This window comes from Hypomesus nipponensis, chromosome 21, assembly GCF_054491055.1.
Source record: "Hypomesus nipponensis isolate SF chromosome 21, ASM5449105v1, whole genome shotgun sequence".
NCBI lineage: Eukaryota > Metazoa > Chordata > Actinopteri > Osmeriformes > Osmeridae > Hypomesus > Hypomesus nipponensis.
In genome coordinates, this window is record NC_140381.1 from 5,631,614 (window position 1) to 5,655,394 (window position 23,781).

Genomic DNA, 23,781 nt, shown 5'->3' on the forward strand with positions numbered 1-23,781 from the left:
GTTGCCCATTATCAACATGGCAGAACCGTCAGCCCCAGAACCCACTGCAAAAATGGCGTCACTTAGCCGGGTTCGAGCTCTGACGATGATTTTCTTAACTGTCAGCGCCTGCTTGGTTACCCCGACAAGTGGCAAGGAAGGGTCCGAGGACATGATTATCATCGGGCTCCGACTGGAAGACACGGACGACATTTCCTACATGACTGGTGGCTACCTTCAGGTGAGTGAACGATCTCCAGTGAAATTGAGGGTCTATGGCCAAAACCTTAACAACGAGACCTGGTCCAAAATTGCTTTTACGGAACACGAGCGAACCCGAGTGATTGGAAGCATAGACAGCACGTCTGGGGACAACCAGAGCCAGGAGGAGACATCGGGCTTGCACCCTTGCGGAATCAGGACTTCGGATATAATCATTAGGCCTGGTATCATCCTCAGTCGCAAAACGTCTGGAATAATTGAGATAGACGTCAAACCACTGCGAAAGACGGAGAGGAGTAAAGCGTATTATCTATGCATCGCGGCCTCGACACCTGCGGTGGCCGGGCTGCATGATCCATGGACGGAGAACACCTGGATATATCACGATGGAGATGACACAAAGGTGGTAGTGGTGGAAGAGAAGAAGTTTCTCTTACCTTTCTGGCTCCAAGTAATTTTCATCTCCATGTTACTCTGCCTGTCGGGTATGTTCAGTGGGTTAAACTTGGGGCTGATGGCACTGGACCCAATGGAGCTCCAAATAGTTCAGAATTGTGGCACAGAGAAGGAGAAGAACTACGCCAAAAAGATAGAGCCAGTCCGGAGCCAAGGGAATTACTTGCTTTGCTCCCTTCTCCTAGGCAACGTCTTAGTGAATACAACGCTCACTATCCTGTTGGATGATATTGCGGGTTCCGGATTGATCGCGGTGGTGATGTCCACGATTGGAATAGTAATCTTCGGAGAAATCGTGCCTCAAGCCATTTGCTCTAGGCATGGCCTCGCGGTTGGCGCCAATACAATATTCCTGACCAAGTTCTTTATGCTACTCACCTTCCCAGCGTCCTATCCGGTGAGCAAACTTTTAGATTATTTGTTGGGCCAGGAGATAGGGACTGTGTACAACCGGGAGAAGCTCCTGGAGATGCTCCGGGTCACGGACCCGTACAATGATTTGGTCAAAGAGGAGCTGAACATCATTCAGGGCGCGCTGGAGCTCAGGACTAAAACCGTGGAGGACGTGATGACGCCGCTAAGGGATTGTTTTATGATTCCAGGTGACGCCATCCTCGACTTCAACACTATGTCCGAAATTATGGAGAGTGGCTACACGCGCATACCTGTTTTCGAGGGCGAGAGGTCGAACATCGTGGATCTTTTGTTCGTCAAGGACCTGGCTTTCGTTGACCCTGATGATTGTACCCCGCTGAAAACAATAACTAAGTTTTACAGTCATCCGTTACATTTTGTGTTTAATGACACTAAGTTGGACGCCATGCTGGAGGAATTCAAGAAAGGTGAGGCAAATTTCCATTGCTTACAAGTGATGGTTATTCAGTTGCAGGTGATCAATGGTATTCTTTCAATGTAGGAAGGGACACCCCTTAATGGACAGTCGTTTGTTTTACCAGAAGGTTTAAATGAATGAATGAAAGTAATGAATGAATGAAAGAACAAGTGTCCATTCAGTTGTGTTCAGCACATATTCATGGTGCATGTGGGCTACTCTGACACAAATGTGTTTGTTTGTGTGTGTGGGGGAGAGTAGGTGGGGACAAACATCTTAAAAACTACATTTTCAGGAATTACTGGTACAAAAAGGGGGTGGGGGGGGTGGGGGGTGGTTCTGGCATTCTTTGCTTCAGTAGTCCACTGCTTCTCTGACTCCACCAACATCAACATGGAGGTGCACCTGTTGTGGCGTTTCCTGTAAAGAGAGGGAGGAGGGCTAGCGGGAACGGGCTGTTATCACTCTCCATCACTTCCATTGCGTGTTCATGTTCACACGGTCTCCTCTCTCTCTCTCTCTCTCTCTCTCTCTCTCTCTCTCTCTCTCCCCCTTCTCCCTCTTTCCCTCTCAGTCTCGATTACTGCCTCCCTCACTCCATCTATACTCTCTCACACATACTCAAACACCCAGACACTATTTATCTCTCTCTCTCTCTCTCTCTCTCTCTCTCTCTCTCTCTCTCTCTCTTTGTCACCCCCCTATCCCTCCCTCCTATACTCTCTCTTTCTTTCTCCCTGTGATTTGTATATGTATGAGGCCATGTGGGAATGGTGCTCCGGCAGTGCTAGTGTTATCAGGTGAGGGCATCTTGTTTGAGAACCTGCTTAAATCCCTCACCCTTGTGCTTGCCTGTAAGTGATGGTGACGATAACTCCTTCTATCCAGCCCTTGGAATGCAGTCGTGTGGATAATGAATAACTGCCCCTAACACCCTCAAGCCCCCTCAGTGTGTGTGTGTGTGTGTGTGTGTGTGTGGGGGGGGGGGGGTAGGGTTGGGGGAAGGAGGTGTATGCATGCAGATCTGACACAAAGACACACACTTACACACTCCTGCATGTACACACACACACACGCACACACACACACACACACACACTGATAGATGATGTTGATGATACAAGCATGGCAATTCAGAGCTTGAAAGCGAGTCTTAATTGCAGTTTGTAAATTGGCCAGTGCTATCGTTATCAACACCAGCTCTGAGAATATTGTTATACATAAACTTTTATGAAAGTTTTTACTTGCGATTGTCTGTTTTCTCTGTAATTCACACAGTACAGTTCTGAGAAGAAGCTACTTGTCCATGAGTCTGGCAACCATGACAAGACATCAAACTCCATTTGATGATTTTGCTCGTAAACTTTTATAACTGTAGCAGTAACTATAAGCCTAGTCTTTCTAAAGAAATTATCTTCTGAAGTTATACAGCCCTTTCCATCCAATAAATCACTGTCATTTTGGCATTGCATATTCATGAGAACATTTGTTTGTTCAGTTTAAGAGGATTACTGGGAAACACAAGAGATATCAACAACCCTCACACACTAAGTCACATTACTGGGAAATGCTTCAAAAGGCTAAACCATGAAACTATATGACGTAATATTGCTTACTCTTTGACAAGTTCATATTGAGTCATTTATTCTCCATCACATTTCCTCCGTAAATCCTCCACCTCCTACATTTTCCAGCATCCATGGTTAAAGTGTGTATAGCAAAACATAGTTCACATCAGTTTGGACACCAAAGGTAGTTGGCCGCTTGGGAATGTTCTGGAGATGCTTTGATAAGGTGTTCCAGCCCACTGTTAACCCATGGCTGGCGCTTTCACCATCCTGTCATCATGGGACATCGTGACCATGACCCCTGACTATCTGTCTCACCCGGCTGCCGGTCTTGGCAGTAGTGACTTAGCAGAGTGAGCCGTTGCATGTTCTGGATATCTTTACACGTGATGTTTATGTAAACAAGAAGAATGGACACTCATTGAACAGTAGAATCAAAAAGGGAAGTCAAAAAAGTAAATTTGGACTTCTTGTCGTAAAGTAAATCCCAAGAGGGTAAATAGCAAAACAAGAGCAGGTCAAACAGAAAGATGCCGGATGATTCTCTGTCAGCGGTCACCAGGGTCCATGAGTTCTCGGGCTTGGCCCTGTTCCAGAGGGGACGATTCTGCTACTGGGGGTTTGGAACCAGTGACCCTCCAGCCACTGATTAGGGAGGCGTGGGGTCAAAGTTCTGCGTCAATCCGGCTGGAGTCACGGCACACACTCAGTTCAAAGTGCTTTGTATTGTTAAGTCATTGTTAATTAATTTGACTGCCGCTTGCGGAGCAGCGTAGGCATAGTCGTCTGAAGTTTTGGCCGTGAGGGTGGGGAGGGAGGTTCGAAATAAATAATGAAATCCGGCATGGAGGGGAGTTTAATGGAGCACCTGGAAAGCCTGATTTGTTTCGCTTTTGATATTGCCATTTGTGAGAAAAATCTTTTGTCCTTGTGCTCTGTTTGGGTTTGGGAAAGATGCTTTCAGTCTCTCCTGGGGCTGAATTAATCGGAAGAGAAGAATATTGAGAAGGAGCACAAAATAAATAAAGTTAGTAAGAGAAAGTACTGTTGGTGGTGGAGGGAGTGGGGGGGGGGTGCTTTCCATATAGTACACACTCTGGTCTAAGCCCTGGGGTCACTGCCACTGTACAACTTTTCAATCAAGACAGATGAAACATACATAGAAAGTTCCGGGAGACTTCAGAACCCCCGTTAACTCTCCACGTCTGTTGTGTCCTGACAGAAAGCAAGAAGTTTAAGCAACAGGTTCTAACAGTCAACGAATGAGTCTGCATGCGCATTTCAGCAGAAATACAAGAGCTTTAGTCCCATAGAACAACGCACGTCCTTCTTTTTTTTTATGAACTATGTTCAACATTTCTCAAATCAACATTTGAGAAATGTTTGACCCCCAGTTTGAGCGCCAGTTTGGGAAGTCAATATTTTGTGAGAGGCTGTTATCTTGAGGAGGCTGTCCCTGAATTACACAAAAATACGATAATAACGATGTAGTTGCATATGACCAGGTATGCTTTGCCTAGAGGAAACAGGGTGTTTGTTTAGCACAAGGAAGACTGTGATTTTACCCAGGGGATGTACATGACTAGTGTAGGACACACACACACACTTACCTTATTCCTGAACTCAGTGACCTGGTAGTCCATTGGCCCAGTGCCAACTCTCTTATCAGTAATTTACACAGTGAGTTACAGGACTTTATGCCAACACATAATACAAGACATCATTCCCCAAAAGCCACCCCTTGTGACCCACGCTTGTTTTCGCACCTTCTAAACTCTCATTTGTATGTACTTATCTGGAATGGCTCACAGCACTGCCAATATATCAACTTGGCTCTTTCTCTTTAGGTTACCAGAGTAGTATTGCATCAGTGTTCACTTGTTGGTGCTTGAGAAGTAGGTCTCCAGTGTAGCGAAGCCTACATGAGTCCTGGCACGTCTTGAACTAGTTTCCCCCTTCTGCAATATAGGCCAATCTATGCTTAATTCAGACTCAATTGCCTCAACAGGGTCCTTCCTCTGTCCCTTTGTCTTAAAGTGAAACCCGTTCTCCGCTCCTTTCTTTCATTTCCAGCCACCGTGTTACACTGAAACCATTTCCAGCGTTGCAGTAATTCACCACGACGGTTGTCGTCCCCCTTCGAGTTACGATCATTCGTTGACGTAGCTTGTTTGAGCGTTTGCCTGCTAACGCCGAAATAAGACGTGGGATTAAGTGGCGTCACGCAAGAGCACAAACGGGACCCAGTGAGGGATACCCCTTTGAACACAGCCTGGTCTCTCCTCCTGGGGTTCTGTGGTTAACTGCACTGAGTACTGTCTGATCCCTTTACATACCCGATGTCTTTACGTACCTGATTACTCTACATACTTTCTTTACCCGGGGCTAATATCAACCTGGTGTGTAGATCAAGAGCTTTAAATCAGAAAAAATAGTGAAAAGTGACTTTTGAACCCTTTTTTTTTTTTTTTAGAAGGCTATGACTTTTGATTGTAGGGTCGGAGTTCATTCCGATTTTTAAGGTGATCATTTTCCAAGTGTCCCAAGGCGAAACTGTGATCAGCGCTCCCATGTCCCTAGTGTTAAAAGCCAGGCTTTTCCAATGGCCTACATTCTTCAAATTCTGGTACAACATGGAGAGGGACTTAAAACCTGATTAGTACCACAATCGAGGTGTTTGAATCTAGCCCTGAATGCGTTAGGCAAAGCCTGTCTGATCTGGCATTACAACTTGCCTATACGTTTCCCCTTCCCATGCCTCATACTGACATTCACTCAAAGGTGTGAGTCATAGACACAATGTCTCCCGAATGTACTTCTGAAAACACTTTGAAAAAGTGATTGAATATGCCATTACGCAACATGGTATTACAACTGCCAGTCTTATGGTATCACTCATGCAAACAATTGGTAATCGCTGTCAACTACTAAAAATTGGCAATGCTTTGAAGAGGCTTGATCCTCCAAATGTGCCCTTCTTGGCAGGTCTGCGTTTAGCTAGAGGAAGGCTGAAAATAATGGCTCCAGTAATGTGTTTGCTGCTTTCTTTGTGTACTCGTGTAACTGAGACAATAATGTTACTGTAGCGCATGATACATTTCAAGGAAACAGGAGCAGGAAGGATATCGTGATAAAAACCTTTGCATTCTCCCCTGGACATTTGTCAGTATATGCTCAAAATATGAAGGAACTATTAACTAAACAAATGAACAACAACGTTTCTGATCATCCACAACTGAAGGTTAGTACATATTTTGAAGTAGCTATTAATTAAACATATTATGTTGACAGTTAGTTGAGCATCTATTGCAAAGCTGGCTTTCGACAGTTGGACTATCCAAATAAAAGATCTATTTCTTTTTTGAGTTTGTCACTTTTTACTTTTATGTAGTGGTAGGAGTCAAAACAGTATCTTCCAACCAAGTTCCTCTTGCCGTTCCCTTGTCCAACCCTTAAAGAGAAGAGCTCTCAATCTGTTTTGTGTAATGCTGTATGAATGGTCTTCTCATTACTGGGTGCCAAGAACCTTGTACGATGGCCTCTTGAGTCACTTCAGTGGGAGTCTTGAATGAATGAATCTCACACTGTTCGTGTCGAGTGAGGAGGAGAATTTACAGGTTGCACACATCTTCAAGGACAAATTGCAGAGATACTTTGAAGCTGGCCTATGAATGAAGCTTTGGCGGACAACTGAAGGCTGTTATCATAGTGCAGTCAAACTAGTGTCCATTCACAACTTGAAACTGTACTCCGTGAACGCTCTCTCTTATAAATGAAGTCTGGTCTAAATGTACACAATGTTGTTGCAGGCCTGAAAGTTCCCTGGCAGGAATTTGGATCGTATTTTACAGTGCTATTGTGTCCAGTGCCAGTCCTACAGTGTCATTGTCCTGCTGATGTCATGAGAAACGTGAGTCCGACGGTCGGTTCATCCTCGGATGCAGATGCTGTGGTTCACATCCTTTTAATAGAAAAACGTTATACATTAATACACATCCTTTTAATCCTCTATCCAATAAGTACTGACGGGTCCTGAATTCCAGCTCAAGTCTGACGAAATTCTAAGGAACTCAGGAATTACCAAGAAGCTGTCAAGTCAAGTGTAAGATGTAAGCAAGCATCCTCAGGCAAGCTTCACTTTGTTTGGGCCTCAGCCAAAATAATGGAGTCAGCGATACTTAATGAGTGAACTAATACTCAATGAGCAAGCAATACTTGGTCACAGTGGGCAGTTTGCTTAATAGCGCTACTTTGTAAACATCAGCAGACATGCGTCTGTCTTTAACCTTGTTCTCTTCACTCCGTGTGCCAAACAGAGTGTGTTTAGTCGCTCGTGACTCTGTTTTCACTAATAAACCAGTTCAACTTTGTCTCTTTCTGCCAAGTTTCAGATTGGATAGGACTTTTATAGATTTTTTACCCAGACCTTTGAAATTGGAGAATATCTCTGTGTGGAAGTCAGAAGGAAGCACTGTCTCCATAGCCCCTTCTCTATCGAACGGTCGAGAATGTCCTTGTTTGATGAGTTTGATTGAATCCAATTACAGGGTCCAGCTTGACTTTCTATGTTGTACTGGGATGACCTACCATGGTTCTTCTGTAACCTAGCTTTTCGTTTTAGTCTTGGAAGATGACGGAGACAGACCGATTTGTGTTTGTTTTGCTTGTGGTTATGTCTTCGAGATATAATCATTATCGTTTTAGGCTATGCCTCTTTAGATGCCTTACGTCATAGTTATGAAATGACGGAAATGGCGATAATTACTATAACTATGATGATGATGACGATAATGATGGTTATCATCATTATCTTTGTCTTGGTGGTGCAATTCAGAAACATAGACATCTGATGCAGACAGGCATAACAAGCATTGACCCTATCATTTAACCTCTGTAGCTGTTCGTTTTGATGTCTTTGAACGAACAACCTCAATCTGCCAAAAATGTTGCTCTTTCCAATGTTCAGTAATGTGTCAAAGAGTAAAACACGACTCTTTCACTCTCTCTCGCTCACTTTCACTGTCGCTCGCTTGCCATCACATGATTCACACTCACTCAGTGACAGTCGCTCACTCACTCCCCCTCACACACAAACACACAAATATATACAGTAGGTCCAGAGTGGTGTTGGACCTGCTTGAGCAGATTCTCAGCCGATCCAAGCGACTCCCAGCCAGTCCCCCAGGCTCCGTCTAGCACACTCAGAAGAAGCGACGAGCCACTTGCTCTTGGGATTTCAGCTCCCCCCCAACCCCCCCACCCCCCCGCCCCCACCCCCACCCTTTCCTCCGCCTCTCTCTCACTCCATATTGTCCTCTTGCCCATTTCCCTGGCTGTTGTAAATTACAAGGGACACAAACCTTCCAGGCCTAATGCCCTGCCGTGGAAGCCATCCAAGCTTCGGTTTTGGGAGAGAGAGAGAGAGAGCCAGGGAGGCTGGCTTCATTGATAACACCAGGCACACTGTCTGTCCCTCCATTTAGAGAAGAAGAAGAAAAAAAACACCACCCCCTAAAACAAGGACGGGGACCCAGAAGGGCCACAAAACACCTCCACCACTGCTTAAAAATCAGCCGAGAGATTTGAACACACTTTCAGTGTCAGGCAGAGTATTGACCTTAGCTTCTTTAGAAGGCAGATTCTTTAGAAGGCAATCCAACCAACTACTGTATCTCACAGCTACCTAACAATTGGCAGAATGTTTGAATAGATATTTTCATGAATATTTATGTCTGAAATTGAGACATATCAGTGTTTTGAAATGTCCATGTTTGCTTTAGCAGTATGTGAGATGTTCTGCTTAAGTTATATGCTCCAAAACAGTCACATTCCCCCAGCTTAGCGCCAGAGTTTTTTTTATTAGTGCTTAGCTGTTACTCTAGCTTTAGGGATTTCCATCAGCGCTAATTGTTTTTATTGAGGTATTAATTATTCGTTGTAAAGCTGTAAAACACAAAGAGCCAAGAATGCAAATGTTTTCAGGTTTGAAGTTGTATTGCTCTTCATATCATCGCCAAATAGTAGCTGAACTATTTGATGCATTACACCAAAGTGTACAGCCGTTTCCTGATATGGTTGGTTCTTAGTGTGAGCTTACACGTCATTGAAATATTTGACTTCCATCATTTTGACCCTGCAGTCGTCATTTGTCTGTGAGAGTAATGAATGGCCATTCAAGAATGTGGATTCTGACTGAACAGAGCGTCATTGGTGCCTGACAAAGCTTCATCAAAACAGGAAGTTTAAGACAACGATTGATTGAGCTGTGTTGACCATGCAGACCAGGCTGAAATATGAAGGGAATATCAATGAACAAGACGACTCGAAACGAATCCATTGAGAGTGTCGCAAGGCAAGTCAAATCCTGTAGCGCTGTTATACCGTTGCTTAAATTATTTATTGATGGTCATAGTGCTTAGCGATTCACAGATTACTTTAAAAGCAGCCATCACCTGACTGTCTGCCCATTCATTTCCATTCTCCTCCCTTCACCAGTTCCTCTTTGTGGTTTCTCAGTCTGTGACTAAGAGCCACAGGAATCTCCTCACTGGGGAGTCTTAACCAACAAATGGAGCCAGCCACGGCCACAGCTTCTTTAAATGAACAACAATGTCATTCCAGTGCGAGTGTGTGCGTGTGTGTGGCGCGTATTGTGCGTGTGTACGTTTATGCATGTGTGCATTGCGCGTGCGTGCGTGTGTGTGTTGGGAGTTGGAACACCGTGGCCCAATAGCAGCAGAGAGATCTTGTGACCAAGGCCTCTTATTGGTGGGAGGTGGGTCAGCTGTCTTAACCTCCCTGGGTTAGCCAGCACTATTAATCCATATCATGCTCAGTGCCAGAGAGTTGTTGGGTAAACAGCGGCCAAAGCAAGGTAAGAGGCCTACGAGAGTCAGAGGCAGCATGGCCAATCGGCCCACCATTTCATCCGGATCGAACCATTGGTCCATCCATCAATCCGTCAATCGATAAGTGATTCGTGCAGGGCTCTGTTGTGCAAGCATCGGTCACAATGTGGGGGGGAGGTTCCCCGTAGTTAGTGTTGACGCGGGTGAAATCTGCAAGGGGTATGTGGAGAGGCAGAAAAGCTTGCTGGCTGGACTAAAACCTTGAGGAGACCTCATACCTTCCACAGGAGATCCCCCCTCCCCCCTGATTGGTGGGTTCAGCTGTCAAGCAGTAGTTCAGCGGTGAATCGGCCTATTTTCCCAAAACTGATGAGGTCAGGATATCTTCTGGGTTGGAGACACAGGCTTACTGTATACGAATGAAGCAACTGGATAAATACAGATAGATACTGAGATAGAAAAGGACACTTGGGAGCTGATAGGGTCAGTGTGTTTGTTGATTGAGGGGTTCCTAATCCCGTTGGTCTGAGACAGAAGGTGATCAGATCTGTTTAAAGACTTTAACTTGACATGTACCACTTAAAATGTTTTATTGCGGCTTATTTCCTGTGTCCACTGGTATGATAAAGTCTGGTGTTGAATCTTGAAGCCCAAATCCAGTGAGGCACCTTCTTATGAACGCCCTGAGACGTACCCACTCTACTGGTTTCTTTTTTGGTCTCATTCCCTTGACAGTGTTTCAAATGTGTCGTGATAACATCTTTAACTGCACAATCCATTACATCTTATTATAGGACACTGGAGTCTAGCAGCCTAAACATGAGCAAAACAAGATGCTAAAAATAGTGGATTTGAAGTGACTACAGAGGAACGTGAGTGTCCATTTCAATGGAAAAATGGGTCAAAATGGCTGGAAACTTTCTGGGGTTTTTTTCTTCATGAGACAGATTTAAAATAAGACGTTATCCAATGGGTTCCCATTGCCTTGAGATTACACTATATTTGTCAAAGCTCAAATATTTGGAAAAAGAGAGAAGGGGATGTGTGTGTATGTGGATGTAGCCTGTATATGATGAGTGTCCACGACAGATACTAACCCCCACCCCAACCTCCCACCTCCTTCACCTCCCACCTCCTCCACCTCCCACCACCCCCTCCTCCACCTCCCACCTCCCACCTCCTCCACCTCCCACCACCCCCTCCTCCACCTCCCACCTCCTCCACCTCCCACCTCCTCCACCTCCCACCACCCCCTCCTCCACCTCCCACCTCCCCCTCCCCCACCTCCCCCCTCCTCCACCTCCCACCACCCCCTCCTCCACCTCCCACCTCCTCCACCTCCCACCTCCTCCACCTCCCACCACCCCCTCCTCCACCTCCCACCTCCCCCTCCCCCACCTCCCCCCTCCTCCACCTCCCACCACCCCCTCCTCCACCTCCCACCTCCCCCTCCCCCACCACCCCCTCCTCCACCTCCCACCACCCCCTCCTCCACCTCCCACCTCCCCCTCCAAGTCTTATGTGTGTATTTATAGTAGGACTTAGGTTATGGAAAAATATGACAAAGCTACATTCCATAAATAAGCTGGGAATGGTGGAAAAGACTGTGGGTCTCTGAAGGCCCGCAGAGGTTCTCAGGCCCCGAGGCATGGAGACATGGACGGTTGGATGTTCGGTGTGATGGATGGTTGGTGTGAGAAATGGTTGGGTGTTTGGTGTGATGGAGGGTTGGATGGTTGGGTGTTTGGTGTGATGGAGGGTTGGATGGTTGGGTGTTTGGTGTGATGGAGGGTTGGATGGTTGGGTGTTTGGTGTGATGGAGGGTTGGATGGTTGGGTGTTTGGTGTGATGGAGGTCGGGTGTTTGGTGTGATGGAGGGTTGGATGGTTGGGTGTTTGGTGTGATGGAGGGTTGGGTGTTTGGTATTATGGAGGTTGGGTGTTTGGTGTGATGGAGGTTGGGTGTTTGGTACTATGGAGGTTGGGTGTTTGGTGTGATGGAGGTTGGGTGTTTGGTATTATGGAGGTTGGGTGTTTGGTACTATGGAGGTTGGGTGTTTGGTGTGATGGAGGTTGGGTGTTTGGTATTATGGAGGTCGGGTGTTTGGTACTATGGAGGTTGGGTGTTTGGTGTGATGGAGGGTTGGATGGTTGGGTGTTTGGTGTGATGGAGGGTTGGATGGTTGGGTGTTTGGTGTGATGGAGGTTGGGTGTTTGGTATTATGGAGGTCGGGTGTTTGGTATTATGGAGGTTGGGTGTTTGGTATTATGGAGGTCGGGTGTTTGGTACTATGGAGGTTGGGTGTTTGGTGTGATGGAGGTCGGGTTGTTGATTGTATGGTTAGCTGCTTAGTCAGTTGAATGGTTGTATGGTTGCCAGGTTGGCTGGTGGATCCCCTGGATGGTAGTGCCTGCTGCCTGGTTGGTTAATAACTGTGATGCAAGACCTTAGAGTCCACTGATCAATCGAGCAAGGTGTGCTTTCTCAGTAGTCAGTATAATAAACACGTAAAAGCTACTTTGTCACAAATGTACTGGCCCATGGAAACGTCTAACCTCCGGATGTCAAGTCGGTCTGCAGATTGACATTTGACCTGGACTTACAACAGATACTGCATAGATGACAACACTCTTCACTGTAACGCTGGTTGAAAAGTCATCGTTTTATACTATCACATAGCCATCTAGTCAAAACCTAACTGCCATCCAAAACGTCTGCAGAGAGTGTGTGCGTGCGTTCGAGTGTGTGTGTGTGTGTCGCATCTCTCTAATCTGACCAATGAGGATTGATACTTCTGGCAGCAACTGACCGTGTGCGTCTGTGTGTGCCTGTGCGACTGGCTGTGTGTTGCACTCACACATATCTCCAGTCTTTTGATGTTCGTCCCAGTAGCGGGCTGCTTGGGTCTCTTACTCCACTGCTTAAGTGGTCCCCTGTATCAAGCACTCCCCAGTGAGACCCGGGAAGCACGTCAGCTAGTTCACTAGTCAAACAGCCGGGGAGTCCCAGATGTAGCTGTAGTCTGCTCTGTTGTACAGAGTTCTAGACAGTAGTCCTCACGAAGAACATTGTGTTAGAGGCCATCGGCCAATCTCCGCTCTCCCTGGGGTCAAGAGGTCAACGCCCCCTCTTATGCCCGCCTCCCCTCTGACACAGAGTGGAACAGTAATTTTAGCAGCCAGGCGGCTATGAATAAAATGCGTGTGTTTGTCTTCGGTGTATTTCGGGAAGACGTTAGACGCCTTCTTCTTTCCAGGCCTTTCGCTCCTGGAGCAGTTTTATTTTTGGTGGGAAAGTGGAAAGTATGCAGGCATCTTGTGGGACAGTGAAACAAAGTGATTCTGAGAGCTGAACTACTGTGTGAATGGGGAGGCTATGTGTGTGTGTGTGTGCGAGAGAGAGAGAGAGAGAGAGAGAGAGAGAGAGAGAGAGAGAGAGAGAGAGAGAGAGAGAGAGAGAGGGAGAGGAGGGAGGGAGGGAGGGAGGGAGGGAGGGAGGGAGGGAGGGAGAGAGAGAGAGAGAGAGAGAGAGAGAGAGAGAGAGAGAGAGAGAGAGAGAGAGAGAGAGAGAGATTAAAATCCAGCCTACAGTAAACAATTGAGTTATCACATTACCCTGAGAATCACATAACAGTTTGTACAAGTTGGATATAGATAGTGAACCCCTTTCCTAAAAAGGGCACCAGAAACATTTTGTGCATTGGACAAATATTCAATAACTTTAACGGAACGTGTTTCAAAACCTCTTCGTAGGATGCTTACAGTGTGATTAACTTCCTTTCTCCTCTGACATCCACCCACTTCAGTTACACTCCTGGGAGAAAGCCTTGGAGAAACATCAGATCAGAAGTTAAGAGTATTTTCTCCTCATGATTTCCAGAAACGACCGATCATTTATTGTCGTTTTTCATCCGTCCTTGTTAGCGATGTCTTTTCGCCTTCCCTGCTGGCTGCCCTTTCTAACTTTGGAGTCGGGTCTTTCACTGAATGTTCATGGAGTCAGTTGTAGTTTTCAAGTATTCTAAACCAGTGTCACGTTTGAGGTTGGTCCATTGGTTCCTCTGTACTGGGTAAGGTCAAACACACCCAAGTCATTGACACATTGACAGAGCATGAGGTGTGCCAATCGATTCTATAGATGTAAATGGGATGGGGATAGCTCTGTGTTAAAGCATTTGACAGCAGATACAAAGGTTGCAGGTTCTTATGAACAAATGAACACATACATTAAGCTGTTTCTCCAACTGTGTGTGTGTGTGTGTGTGTGTGTGTGTGTGTGTGTGTGAGTATATCTTCACAGGTGAGAGCTTAGCATTGTGGGAGGAAAGAGACGTTAGGTTGACACACGTTCCTCCGGTCCTGGATCCAGAAGGATCTGCCAGAGAAAGCTCATGCTATGCACATCACAAAGTGCCCCGCCCTGTTGGCATGGTAATGCTACGTGCTGTGGACGTTCGTCTGCTAGTCTTTCAGCTGCGGCTTAGGCACTAGAGAGTAATTGCTCAAAGACTGGATGTGATTGCTTTAACCCAGTGGGATTCAATTGACTTGTGCTTTCATTTTAGTGTGTAGCACCCTGGTGATTAGGTAACCTACTAAAGACATCCGGCAATGAGATTGAGCTGCCACACTTTCATTAGGACATTCTGTACCTGAGATGAATTTGCAGCATCCTTTGTTAGGAAGGCTGTTCTTAGATTGGGATAGGAATAGATTTTCTTTTAATGTCTAAACTTTCTTGTTATTTTTACATCCCTTCGTCAACACCAGGCTGTCAAGACGAAAGCACACACACACGCACACACTGTCACTCTAACTCACACTCTCGGCTCGAACTGTAACACACAGATACACACACACACACTAATACACCTGCTCCGATACACATTCTTAATGACTAACACACACACACACACACACACACACACAGGTTTTCTTCAGTGTTTACCCCGTATCCCATCTGCATGTAAACGACTGGGCCCGATCTGATCACAGGGCAGCAGGAGAGCTGATTGGAGGCCAGGGAGAACATCGCCCGGCACCGAATGGAAACTTCATTTCGCGGCGGCTAATATTAGCCCGGGGCCTCTGGAAAATTCCTTTTAAATGATCACAAGCTGAGAAAAAGGCAAAGAATTTGTTTAGCGTTTTGCTTGACAGTATTCCGTACGGCGGAGAGAAGGAGAGAGGGGGGGGGGGGGCGGCACACGGGAGGGTCCTGGGAAAGCAGATGTGGTCTCCGCCCTTGTTCTCGGAAAGGGATGCAGACGGTGTCCTGGTCATCCTTCAGAAAGCAGTGGCAGTGTTGGACCGTGTTCTCAGGGTTAGGTGCTGTGTCTGTGAATCAGGTACATGCGTTGTCCTTAGCTTCAGAGGATCAGCATGATATCACGCATCATGACTTGCCTTGTCATGTTGAGAGTCCCTTTTTTTTTTACACTGTATAGGATAGTATGACACGTTGCTGAAACCAGACCTGGAAATCTTTCTGTAACTTGAAAGATCAGAATATGTGCGACTGATATGATTCTACTGTGATCTGACAGGAATACAGCTGCACTGTTAATCACATACATTGACCAAACGCCTGTGTGTGTGTGTGTGCGGGGGGGGGGGGGGGTATGTGTGTGTGTGTTGGTTTATATGTGTGTGTGTGCGGGGGGGGGGGGTATATGTGTGTATGTGCGGGGGGGGTATATGTGTGTGTGTGCGTGGGGGGGGTATATGTGTGTGTCTGTGTGCGGGGGGTATATGTGTGTGTGTGCGGGGGGGGGGTATATGTGTGTGTGTGTGTGTGGGGGGGGGTATATGTGTGTGTGTGTGTGCGGGGGGGGTGGTATATGTGTGTGTGGGGGGGTATATGTGTGTGTGCGGGGGGAATATGTGTGTGTGTGTGGGGGGGGGGGTATATATGTGTGTGTGTGCGTGTGATCCCCCAGGTAAATCCCACCTGGCCATAGTCCAGCGTGTCAACAACGAGGGGGAGGGAGACCCATTCTACGAGGTGCTGGGCATCGTCACGCTGGAGGATGTCATCGAGGAGATCATCAAGTCAGAGATCCTGGACGAGACAGACTTGTACAGTAGGTGACCCGGACAAGTGACAGTGTACCCGCCTTTGCGCTTGTGTTGGAGGCTGTACAGTAGCGTGGTAGCAGAACTGATGGCTTTCCCCGTGACCGTTCGTTCATGTCACTTGTTTCGGCTGTTCCGCCGTTGACTGTTGGAACGGTCTCTCACCCAGCTTCTCATAGCCAGAGTCGCTTTCTACTTCACGGTCACATAGTTCATTAACTGTCATACTGTATATGGTGCTGTGTTGTTGCCATACTTTGTTAAACACGAGAGCAACTCAACACAGTGTAAAGAGTGACTGTTGATTTCCAGTTGTTTTTCTCTTTCTGACAGAAAATATAGTGCCCCGAGTAATGCCAGGAATGTGTTAAGCCAACAATGTTGACCCCCGCTGTTTTCAGCAGTGATTGTTCTTGAGATGGAGCTACTATATCTTAAAAAAAAAAAATACATAGCTTGGGGTAACTAAAGTTTAGCGGTCATTAAACCACTCCACAATCCTATTGCACGTAGCCTGACTTAGCGTAGCCCTAGAGAATAACTCGAGTAAACTCTTTTTCCTCAAAAGTTTTCACCCAGTTCTCACCCATCCACTTCGATTTACCCCCTCAGCTGACAACAAAACCAAGAAGAAAATCACCCATCGTGAGAGGAAGCAGGATTTCTCAGCCTTCAAGCCCACCGACAACGAAATGAAGGTTAAAATATCACCTCAACTCCTGCTGGCTACTCTGCGTTTCCTAGCAACAGGCAAGTGGGCTGCGTTGCTGCTTGACTTCCCCCAGTGTGCCCTCAGTCCCTCACTGTGGAGCGCGTGTGTGTGTGTGTTGCGTAGAAATGTGTGTGTGTGTGTTTGTGTGGAAAACCGTGTGTGTGTATAGAATGAGTAAGTGTGTTTTCTGTGTTGCTAAGTGAATGTGAGGCCACTAATTTATGTGTGTTTGTGTGCGTCTTTACGGCAAGCGTGTAGGTATGCGTGGGCTCACACGTGTGTGTGTGTGTGTGTGTGCGTGCGTGCGTTCGTGCACTAGGAGAGGAAAGGAGGCGCTAGGCCTCACGGGAGCGCTACACGGGATGTCTGAAAGGCCGTGCGCGCGTCTAAGAAACTTGGCCGACTATTTGCTTTCATGTCATGAACTCGGGGTTACAAGTTGCGATCTTAGCCGCAGCTTTACAAACACCACACTGTTTGTTGACCCTATTTCCACAGTGACATCACTCTCAGGAACCCCTGTCATCGGTGTTCTCACAGAAACAAGTCTGGTTCCACATACCCCAGCTTGAGTGTAAAATGTGAAAAATCTCACCCTTAGCCTGGGAAATAAAGTTCCATAGACGGACCAGTGGAATCCGGCCACAGTAGCAACAGGGGTGTGTTCAGTGAAGCAAAACGTTGCATAATGTTGCAGAGCTGATAGAAAAACGTCACATGCAGACCTGATGCTCCTCTTGACAGAGGAATCCAACCGGGGTCCACACTGACTCTATCAACCCTACTTAGTTTATCTCTCTGAACACAATGGGGTGCATTCAACCAGATAAAACACTTTCAACAGATCAAAATCCATCATGTTGAACTGACTTCTGGCTACCAAGAACACATCTCTATCAGAAGTTCTGTAATGCTGCATGCACACGCGCACACTCTTGAACAGGCCCCAGATTATTAGCCAGGCGTGCAGTTGGATTAGGGCAGACATTTGACCTAACTGCTTAGCTGTGCATCGATTCCAAAGACTATTAGTGTGCTCAGGTTGTGGTGGAGCCAGTGGACAAGTGACACATGTCACCGCCGCCGGTGTCAGACACCTGATTTGTCCATTGGGGTTGGCCTCGACCAATGAGACCAAGAGGAATTATAGCAGGAGGAGTGTAAGCAGTGAACTGCTGAATTGGAATGAAGGTGTGTAATGAATGAATGAATGTGCCCTTTTGTGTTATTGGCGACACAGTAGCTCATTACATTATAATGTCCCTCCCTGTCTCTATATATAAATATAGAAATATTATCCTCCCTCCCTCCCTCCCCCTCCCTCCCTCCCTCCCTCCCCCCCCCCCCTCCCTCCCCCCTCCCTCAATCCCTCCCTTCCTCCCCCCCTCCCTCAATCCCTCCCTCCCCCCCCTCCCTCCCTCCCTCCCTCCCCCCCCCCCTCCCTCCCCCCTCCCTCCCTCCCTCCCTCCCTCCCTCCCTCCCTCCCCCCTCCCTCAATCCCTCCCTCCCCCCCTCCCTCCCTCCCTCCCTCCCTCCCTCCCCCCTCCCCCCTCCCTCCCTCCCTCCCTCCCTCCCTCCCCCCTCCCTCCCTCCCTCCCTCCCCCCTCCCTCCCTCCCTCCCCCCCCCCCTCCCTCCCTCCAGAGGTGGAGTCCTTTGGACCGGTGCAGATGTCAGAGAAGATCCTGCTCAGACTACTGAGGCACCCCAATGTCATCCAGGAGCTCAAGTACGACGAGAAGAACAAGCGGGCGCCCGAGCACTACCTCTTCCACAGGAACAAGCCTGTGGACTACTTTATACTCATCCTGCAGGTGGGCGACGGGACGCGACAGGGCAGGGAGGGAAAAAAAGTAGTTCTGGTTCCATTTTTAGGGGCGGTAACTGTAACTGTTGTTTTATCATTTAGGTTCGCTTGATTTATGATACATGACACTGACTTTGAACGTATGCTAGATGCTTCCTTGCATCCGCAAGAACAGTGGTGGGGCAAATCCAGCGCACCTTGTTGGAGGGTGGAGGAGGATATGGGTCTCTGCCAGCCTCAGGATTATGTTCCACTAACTGTTTGTTTGATTGTTTGTTTATTTCGGATCTCTTTTAGCCCATGACTTGGGCTAATCTTTACAGAGTCCGCACAGTCTGGAACACAATACTGATACTGAGTGGACAAGAACCAGGCCAATACATCCAAAGTATGAATGAGAAAAAGAAGCACAGAGAAAAAAAAGTAGAAAAAAAAATCAGATACTGACTGTATGTACAGTCGTGGCCATACGTTTGGCAATGACAGATGTTTTCTGGTTCAGTATTTGAGGAAACTTTTTTCACATGTATCTATAGGATACTACAATACAATAAGGCACATTTTATATTTGAAGAATGTTAGAGTGATTTCACCTGGCTAGAACTCGTTCACACTTTCCCCTGTGCTGATGATATGACTTACTGAAATTATGTTAGCAGCAGTCACTTTACATCAAGGCCCAGCGAGCTTTGCAAACACAAAATACGTTTCCCCCCCAATACTTTCGTATGGCTGTAGCTTGTACGAAATGATGCACTTTGACCCATTTCTGTTTGGCCATGTGTCCATTCTCCCCAAACGTTTGAAAGTACGAAGTGAAACCAGCTCCTGTTTGATCTCTTGAACGCTCTCTCGTCTTCCTCAGGGGAAGGTGGAGGTGGAGGCCGGGAAGGAGGGGATGAAGTTCGAGGCGGGGGCGTTCTCCTCCTATGGGATGATGGCTCTCACCGCGTCGCCAGGTAAACAGACACACGCCTCGTCCAAACATCCTGACATCTTTGGACTCTTCTCCGCGTCCTTGTATCGGACACACACTTACTTCATTAAAAACGACAAACAAACTGGCAATCGATTTTTGCAGATAGTGAAATAGCATTTTCCAGAGGATGTAACTGAGATGTGGAATTGGATGCAAGTTCAGCAGGTCCGCCGAGTTTAAAATGAGCATGTAAACCAACGCCTGTTGATGTGGCGGGAAATATCATTTGGCTGAGGGGATCATCCAGTTCTTTCTCAATCTCTTTCTCATCTGGGACTTGTGAGACACCTGCTGGTGAGAGAGTGCCACTGCACTCCTCTCCCCCCTCCCCACACCCAAAAAAAGGGGGGTTCAACCTTAGAACACTGTCATCCTTCTTGTAACGTGATTGTCTCTCTTTGTGTCTACCCTCCTTCCTTTGTTTCTCAACCCTCAACCTCCTCCCCCCTCCCCCTGGCCTTCTTCTTTCCTTCCTATTTTCTTCCCTCCGCCCGCCCGCCCGCCCGCCCGCCCTCCTGCTCTCGCCCCCCTCCTTCTCTCCAGTCCCTCTCTCTTTGTCTCGCACCTTTGTGGTGAGCAGGGCTGAGTCTCTGGCAGGATCTCCAGGTACAGTGTTCCCTCTCCTCCTCCGCCTTCCCTTCTTCCTCATCTCATATCACTCAGCAGCCATCTTTGCTTCGTCTGTTGTCCACTGTTCCACCTAACCCGTAATAACCTCCAACCTCAAACGCCAGCCGCACAGGGAACGCTCCCTCGAGGCTGCTGCATCAGTCGTCCACTGCACGCGTTCCTAGAACGAATGTGTGCGTGTGTGTGTGTGTCGTGCACAGCCAGCATGCTTCCAGCTTTGTGGGAGATCCACGTCGGTGTGTTTGCATGCGCGGGCCGCGTCCTGCTTGACTGTGCTCACATGTGGGTTCCTTTCCAAGTTTGCTGTTTGCGCCTCTTGGACATTTTGTGGTGTGTGAACACCCAGCATGGCATGATTTGTTTGGTTTGGATCTCATGTGGCGCGTAAGAGAGAGTGTGTGCGCGCGTGTGTGTGTGTGTGCCTTTAGGGTTAACTAGAGTCCAACGGCAAGTGTGTGAATGGTGTTGCTGAGGCCTCAGAGTGATTGGCTGACAGAGTTTGGCTCCTCCCCCTTAGCCTATTAACCCTCTGACTCCATAAACAAGACCATGACTTAGAGCCCCCTGCTGTGCCACTGTAGCCCACACACACACACACACACACACACACACACACACGGACACACACACACACACGGACACACACACACGGACACACACACACGGACACACACACACATGGAAGCACTTAACGGGCGAACGTGCAAACGCGCATGTGCGCGGGCCCACTTCCCCAACATCCTCTGGGGTTTGTGTAGGTGCCACACACACGTGCGCACGCTGCTAGGAACACAAACACACACACCTACGTACACACTCGCGGACACACGCCCACACACAAACACACACTTTTGAGAACACCTGGCGCGGGTGCATTTGCGCGCGTGAGTACGGCGCAAACACGCACACAGGCACTCATTCGGCCGCGCTCTTTCTCCAACGCGTGCTTTTAGCGCAAACGTCCGTTGGCACGGCCGCGTATCGGCATACGTGTGTTCCACCCTTCCAGAGAGAGTGGAGCGGCAATCGCCCAGGGTCGACACGGCAGGTCTCTGGCCAACCGCTGGGCTCCTACACGGCCCCACACCCACACATCCAGGCCCCGGGATTACATACATTCCAGCATTAGAGTAGTTAGCATTAGCACGCTGGCCCCGAAGTCAGGCCCCCTTTTCCACTTTGTTGTCGCCCTCTACAACCCTCCCCCCCCCCCCCGGCTTCTTTAAGGAGTGGAAAACATAAGCTGGCTTTAATTAAAACTGAGCAACGTTTTCTGCCTTTGTGTTTGCGTTTGTGTGTGTGTGTGAAAGAGAGAGAGGGAGAGAGGGGGGGGGAGAGAGAGAGAGGGAGAGGGAGAGGGAGAGGGAGAGGGAGAGGGAGAGAGAGAGGGAGAGAGAGAGAGAGAGAGAGAGAGAGAGAGAGAGAGAGAGAGAGAGAGAGGGGGAGGGAGGGAGGGACAGAGAGAGAGAGAGAGAGAGAGAGAGAGAGAGAGAGAGAGAGAGAGAGAGAGAGAGAGGGGGGGGGGGGACATAGAGAGAGAGACAGAGAGAGAGAGAGAGAGAGACAGAGACAGAGACAGAGACAGAGACAGAGTCAGAGTGAGAGTGAGAGTGAGAGTGAGAGTGAGAGTGAGAGTGAGAGACAGAGAGACAGAGAGACAGAGAGAGAGAGAGAGAGAGAGAGAGGGGGGGGGGGGGGTTAGTTTGGGGGTGAGGTGACTGCCTGCCATCTCAAAGCTTCACTATAGTTCAGCTAACATCTGTCCATTCTACCGGCACAGTAAACCCTTCCTGCTGTTGAGCAAGTCCTGTCACTCGTTTAGACCGAACCACCGCGAGACTCCAGGTGTGTTCCCCGCTGGCTCACTGGTCTCCCTCTGCTCTGTGTACCTGTTACAGAGAACAAGTCACCCCCTCGTCCGTTTGGGCTGAACCACTCGGACTCGCTGAACAGGAGTGATCGCATAGACGCCATCACGCCCACCCTGGGCAGCAGCAACAACCAGCTGAATGCCTTCCTGCAGATCTACGTCCCCGACTACTCAGTCAGGGCTGTGTCTGACCTGCAGTTCATCAAGGTGAGCTGAAAACACACACACACGCCACAGGCAGACATCATACACGTGTGTGCGCACTCATCAAATATGGCGTAGGCATCTTTGGTATAATTCTGTTCCTCAGCAGAATTGTACCAGGTGTTTTACTGGGCGCCCCAGGAACATCCTGTGAGTGCCAGGCTTCAGTCAGCTATCTACCGAATAAACGCCCATCAACGCAACCATCATTACCTCAAGTGTCACCCGGCGCTGACCCCCCCCTCCATCGAGCATGATCGGCTAGGAACGCTAGGCTAGCTTCCGCTAGGAACGATAATAACACAAAGTCATGTTTCTTACCTGTGTCGTGTCGTGTCCCTCTCAACCCCCCCCCCCCCTGCGCCAGGTGACCCGTCAGCAGTACCAGAACGCCCTTGTGGCGTCCCGCATGGACAAGACGCCCCAGTCGACGGACAGCGAGTACACCAAGATCGAGCTGACGCTCACCGAGCTGCGCGACGCCGTGGACCCCGGCCCCCCCGCCGCCGTCGTCGCCGCAGCCGTCGCCCTACTCCCTCCCCCCCCCCCGCCGCCGTGGGCAACGCGGCGGCCGTCACGGAGACGTCCAACCTGCTGAACCAACAGCAGAACTGCGTGGGCCACAACAAGGCCAACCACACCCACGGCGTCCACAATGAGGGACCCATCTAGCCCGCAAGGGGCGGGGGAGGCTGGGGGAGAGGAGGGAGGCCGACCCACCTCCCCCCCCCCCACACACACACACACACCCACCCCTACCCTCTGCTCTGGGTCTGTATGCTCTACCCCTCCCCCTCCACACTTGACCTCCTCACCTTCCCCCTTGATGGAGGAGAAGTAGGGGATGAGGGGAGAGGGAGGACAGGGGGTGGAGAAGGCCCTCACACACCCACCTGGCCCGGGGGAACCTGCCCCAAGGGGGCGGGTCGGGGAAAGGGGCAGTACTTTGTGGGGCGCCTAACCTCCACCCCCCCTCCCCCCTGCCCCAAACCCTCCTTAGACCCCCCCCCCCCCCCTTCCCTGCCTCCTGTAAGTGTGGATGAGATGTTTGGACAATCACCTCCTGTGACTTTGATAGATGGGACGACTGTCAGTGTGCGTGCCCACCCAACCTGTCCTCTCTCCAGGCCAAAGACTTTGGTCCCCCCCCTTCCAGATATACCAGAAACACACACACACGATTTTGGAATCCATCTCTTTCCGTCTCTGTCTATACTACCTACGAGTCTCTCTCTCTGTCACACACGTTCACTCACACACACAAACACTAATACACGTTTGCTCGTGTCGACTCACACCCCCACTCGCACACACGCGCTCGGACACCTTTCCATCTTCAGGGACTGATTCAACGACAGAAAGGACTTCAGGCAAGCACCAGAGCGAGGAGACAAAATGGTTAGTCAAAGACTGTAAAGGATACCGCTTTGACACGCACCATGAAACCCATGAACCAAGAACATTTTCTTGTATTTATTTATTTTATATTTGTATGTATATATGTGAGCTTGGAGATAGATATGACATATAGTGGCATACAAACACGCATGGGCATGTACACAGATGTTTGTGTGTCCTACATATGTCATATCAAGGACCTGC

At 48.6% G+C, this 23,781-nt stretch overlaps 1 protein-coding gene across 1 annotated transcript; it reads left to right on the forward strand.

Moving 5' to 3' along the window:
- Positions 1-23,087, forward strand: cnnm2b (cyclin and CBS domain divalent metal cation transport mediator 2b). The gene is given in 9 exon segments (XM_084684834.1): positions 1-1,499; positions 15,844-15,987; positions 16,592-16,729; positions 18,334-18,503; positions 19,362-19,455; positions 20,019-20,081; positions 22,004-22,182; positions 22,547-22,708; positions 22,711-23,087. Coding segments are annotated over 9 exon segments (2,574 nt in total). The 5' UTR covers positions 1-16; the 3' UTR covers positions 22,852-23,087.
- Positions 23,088-23,781: the final 694 nt, after the last annotated feature.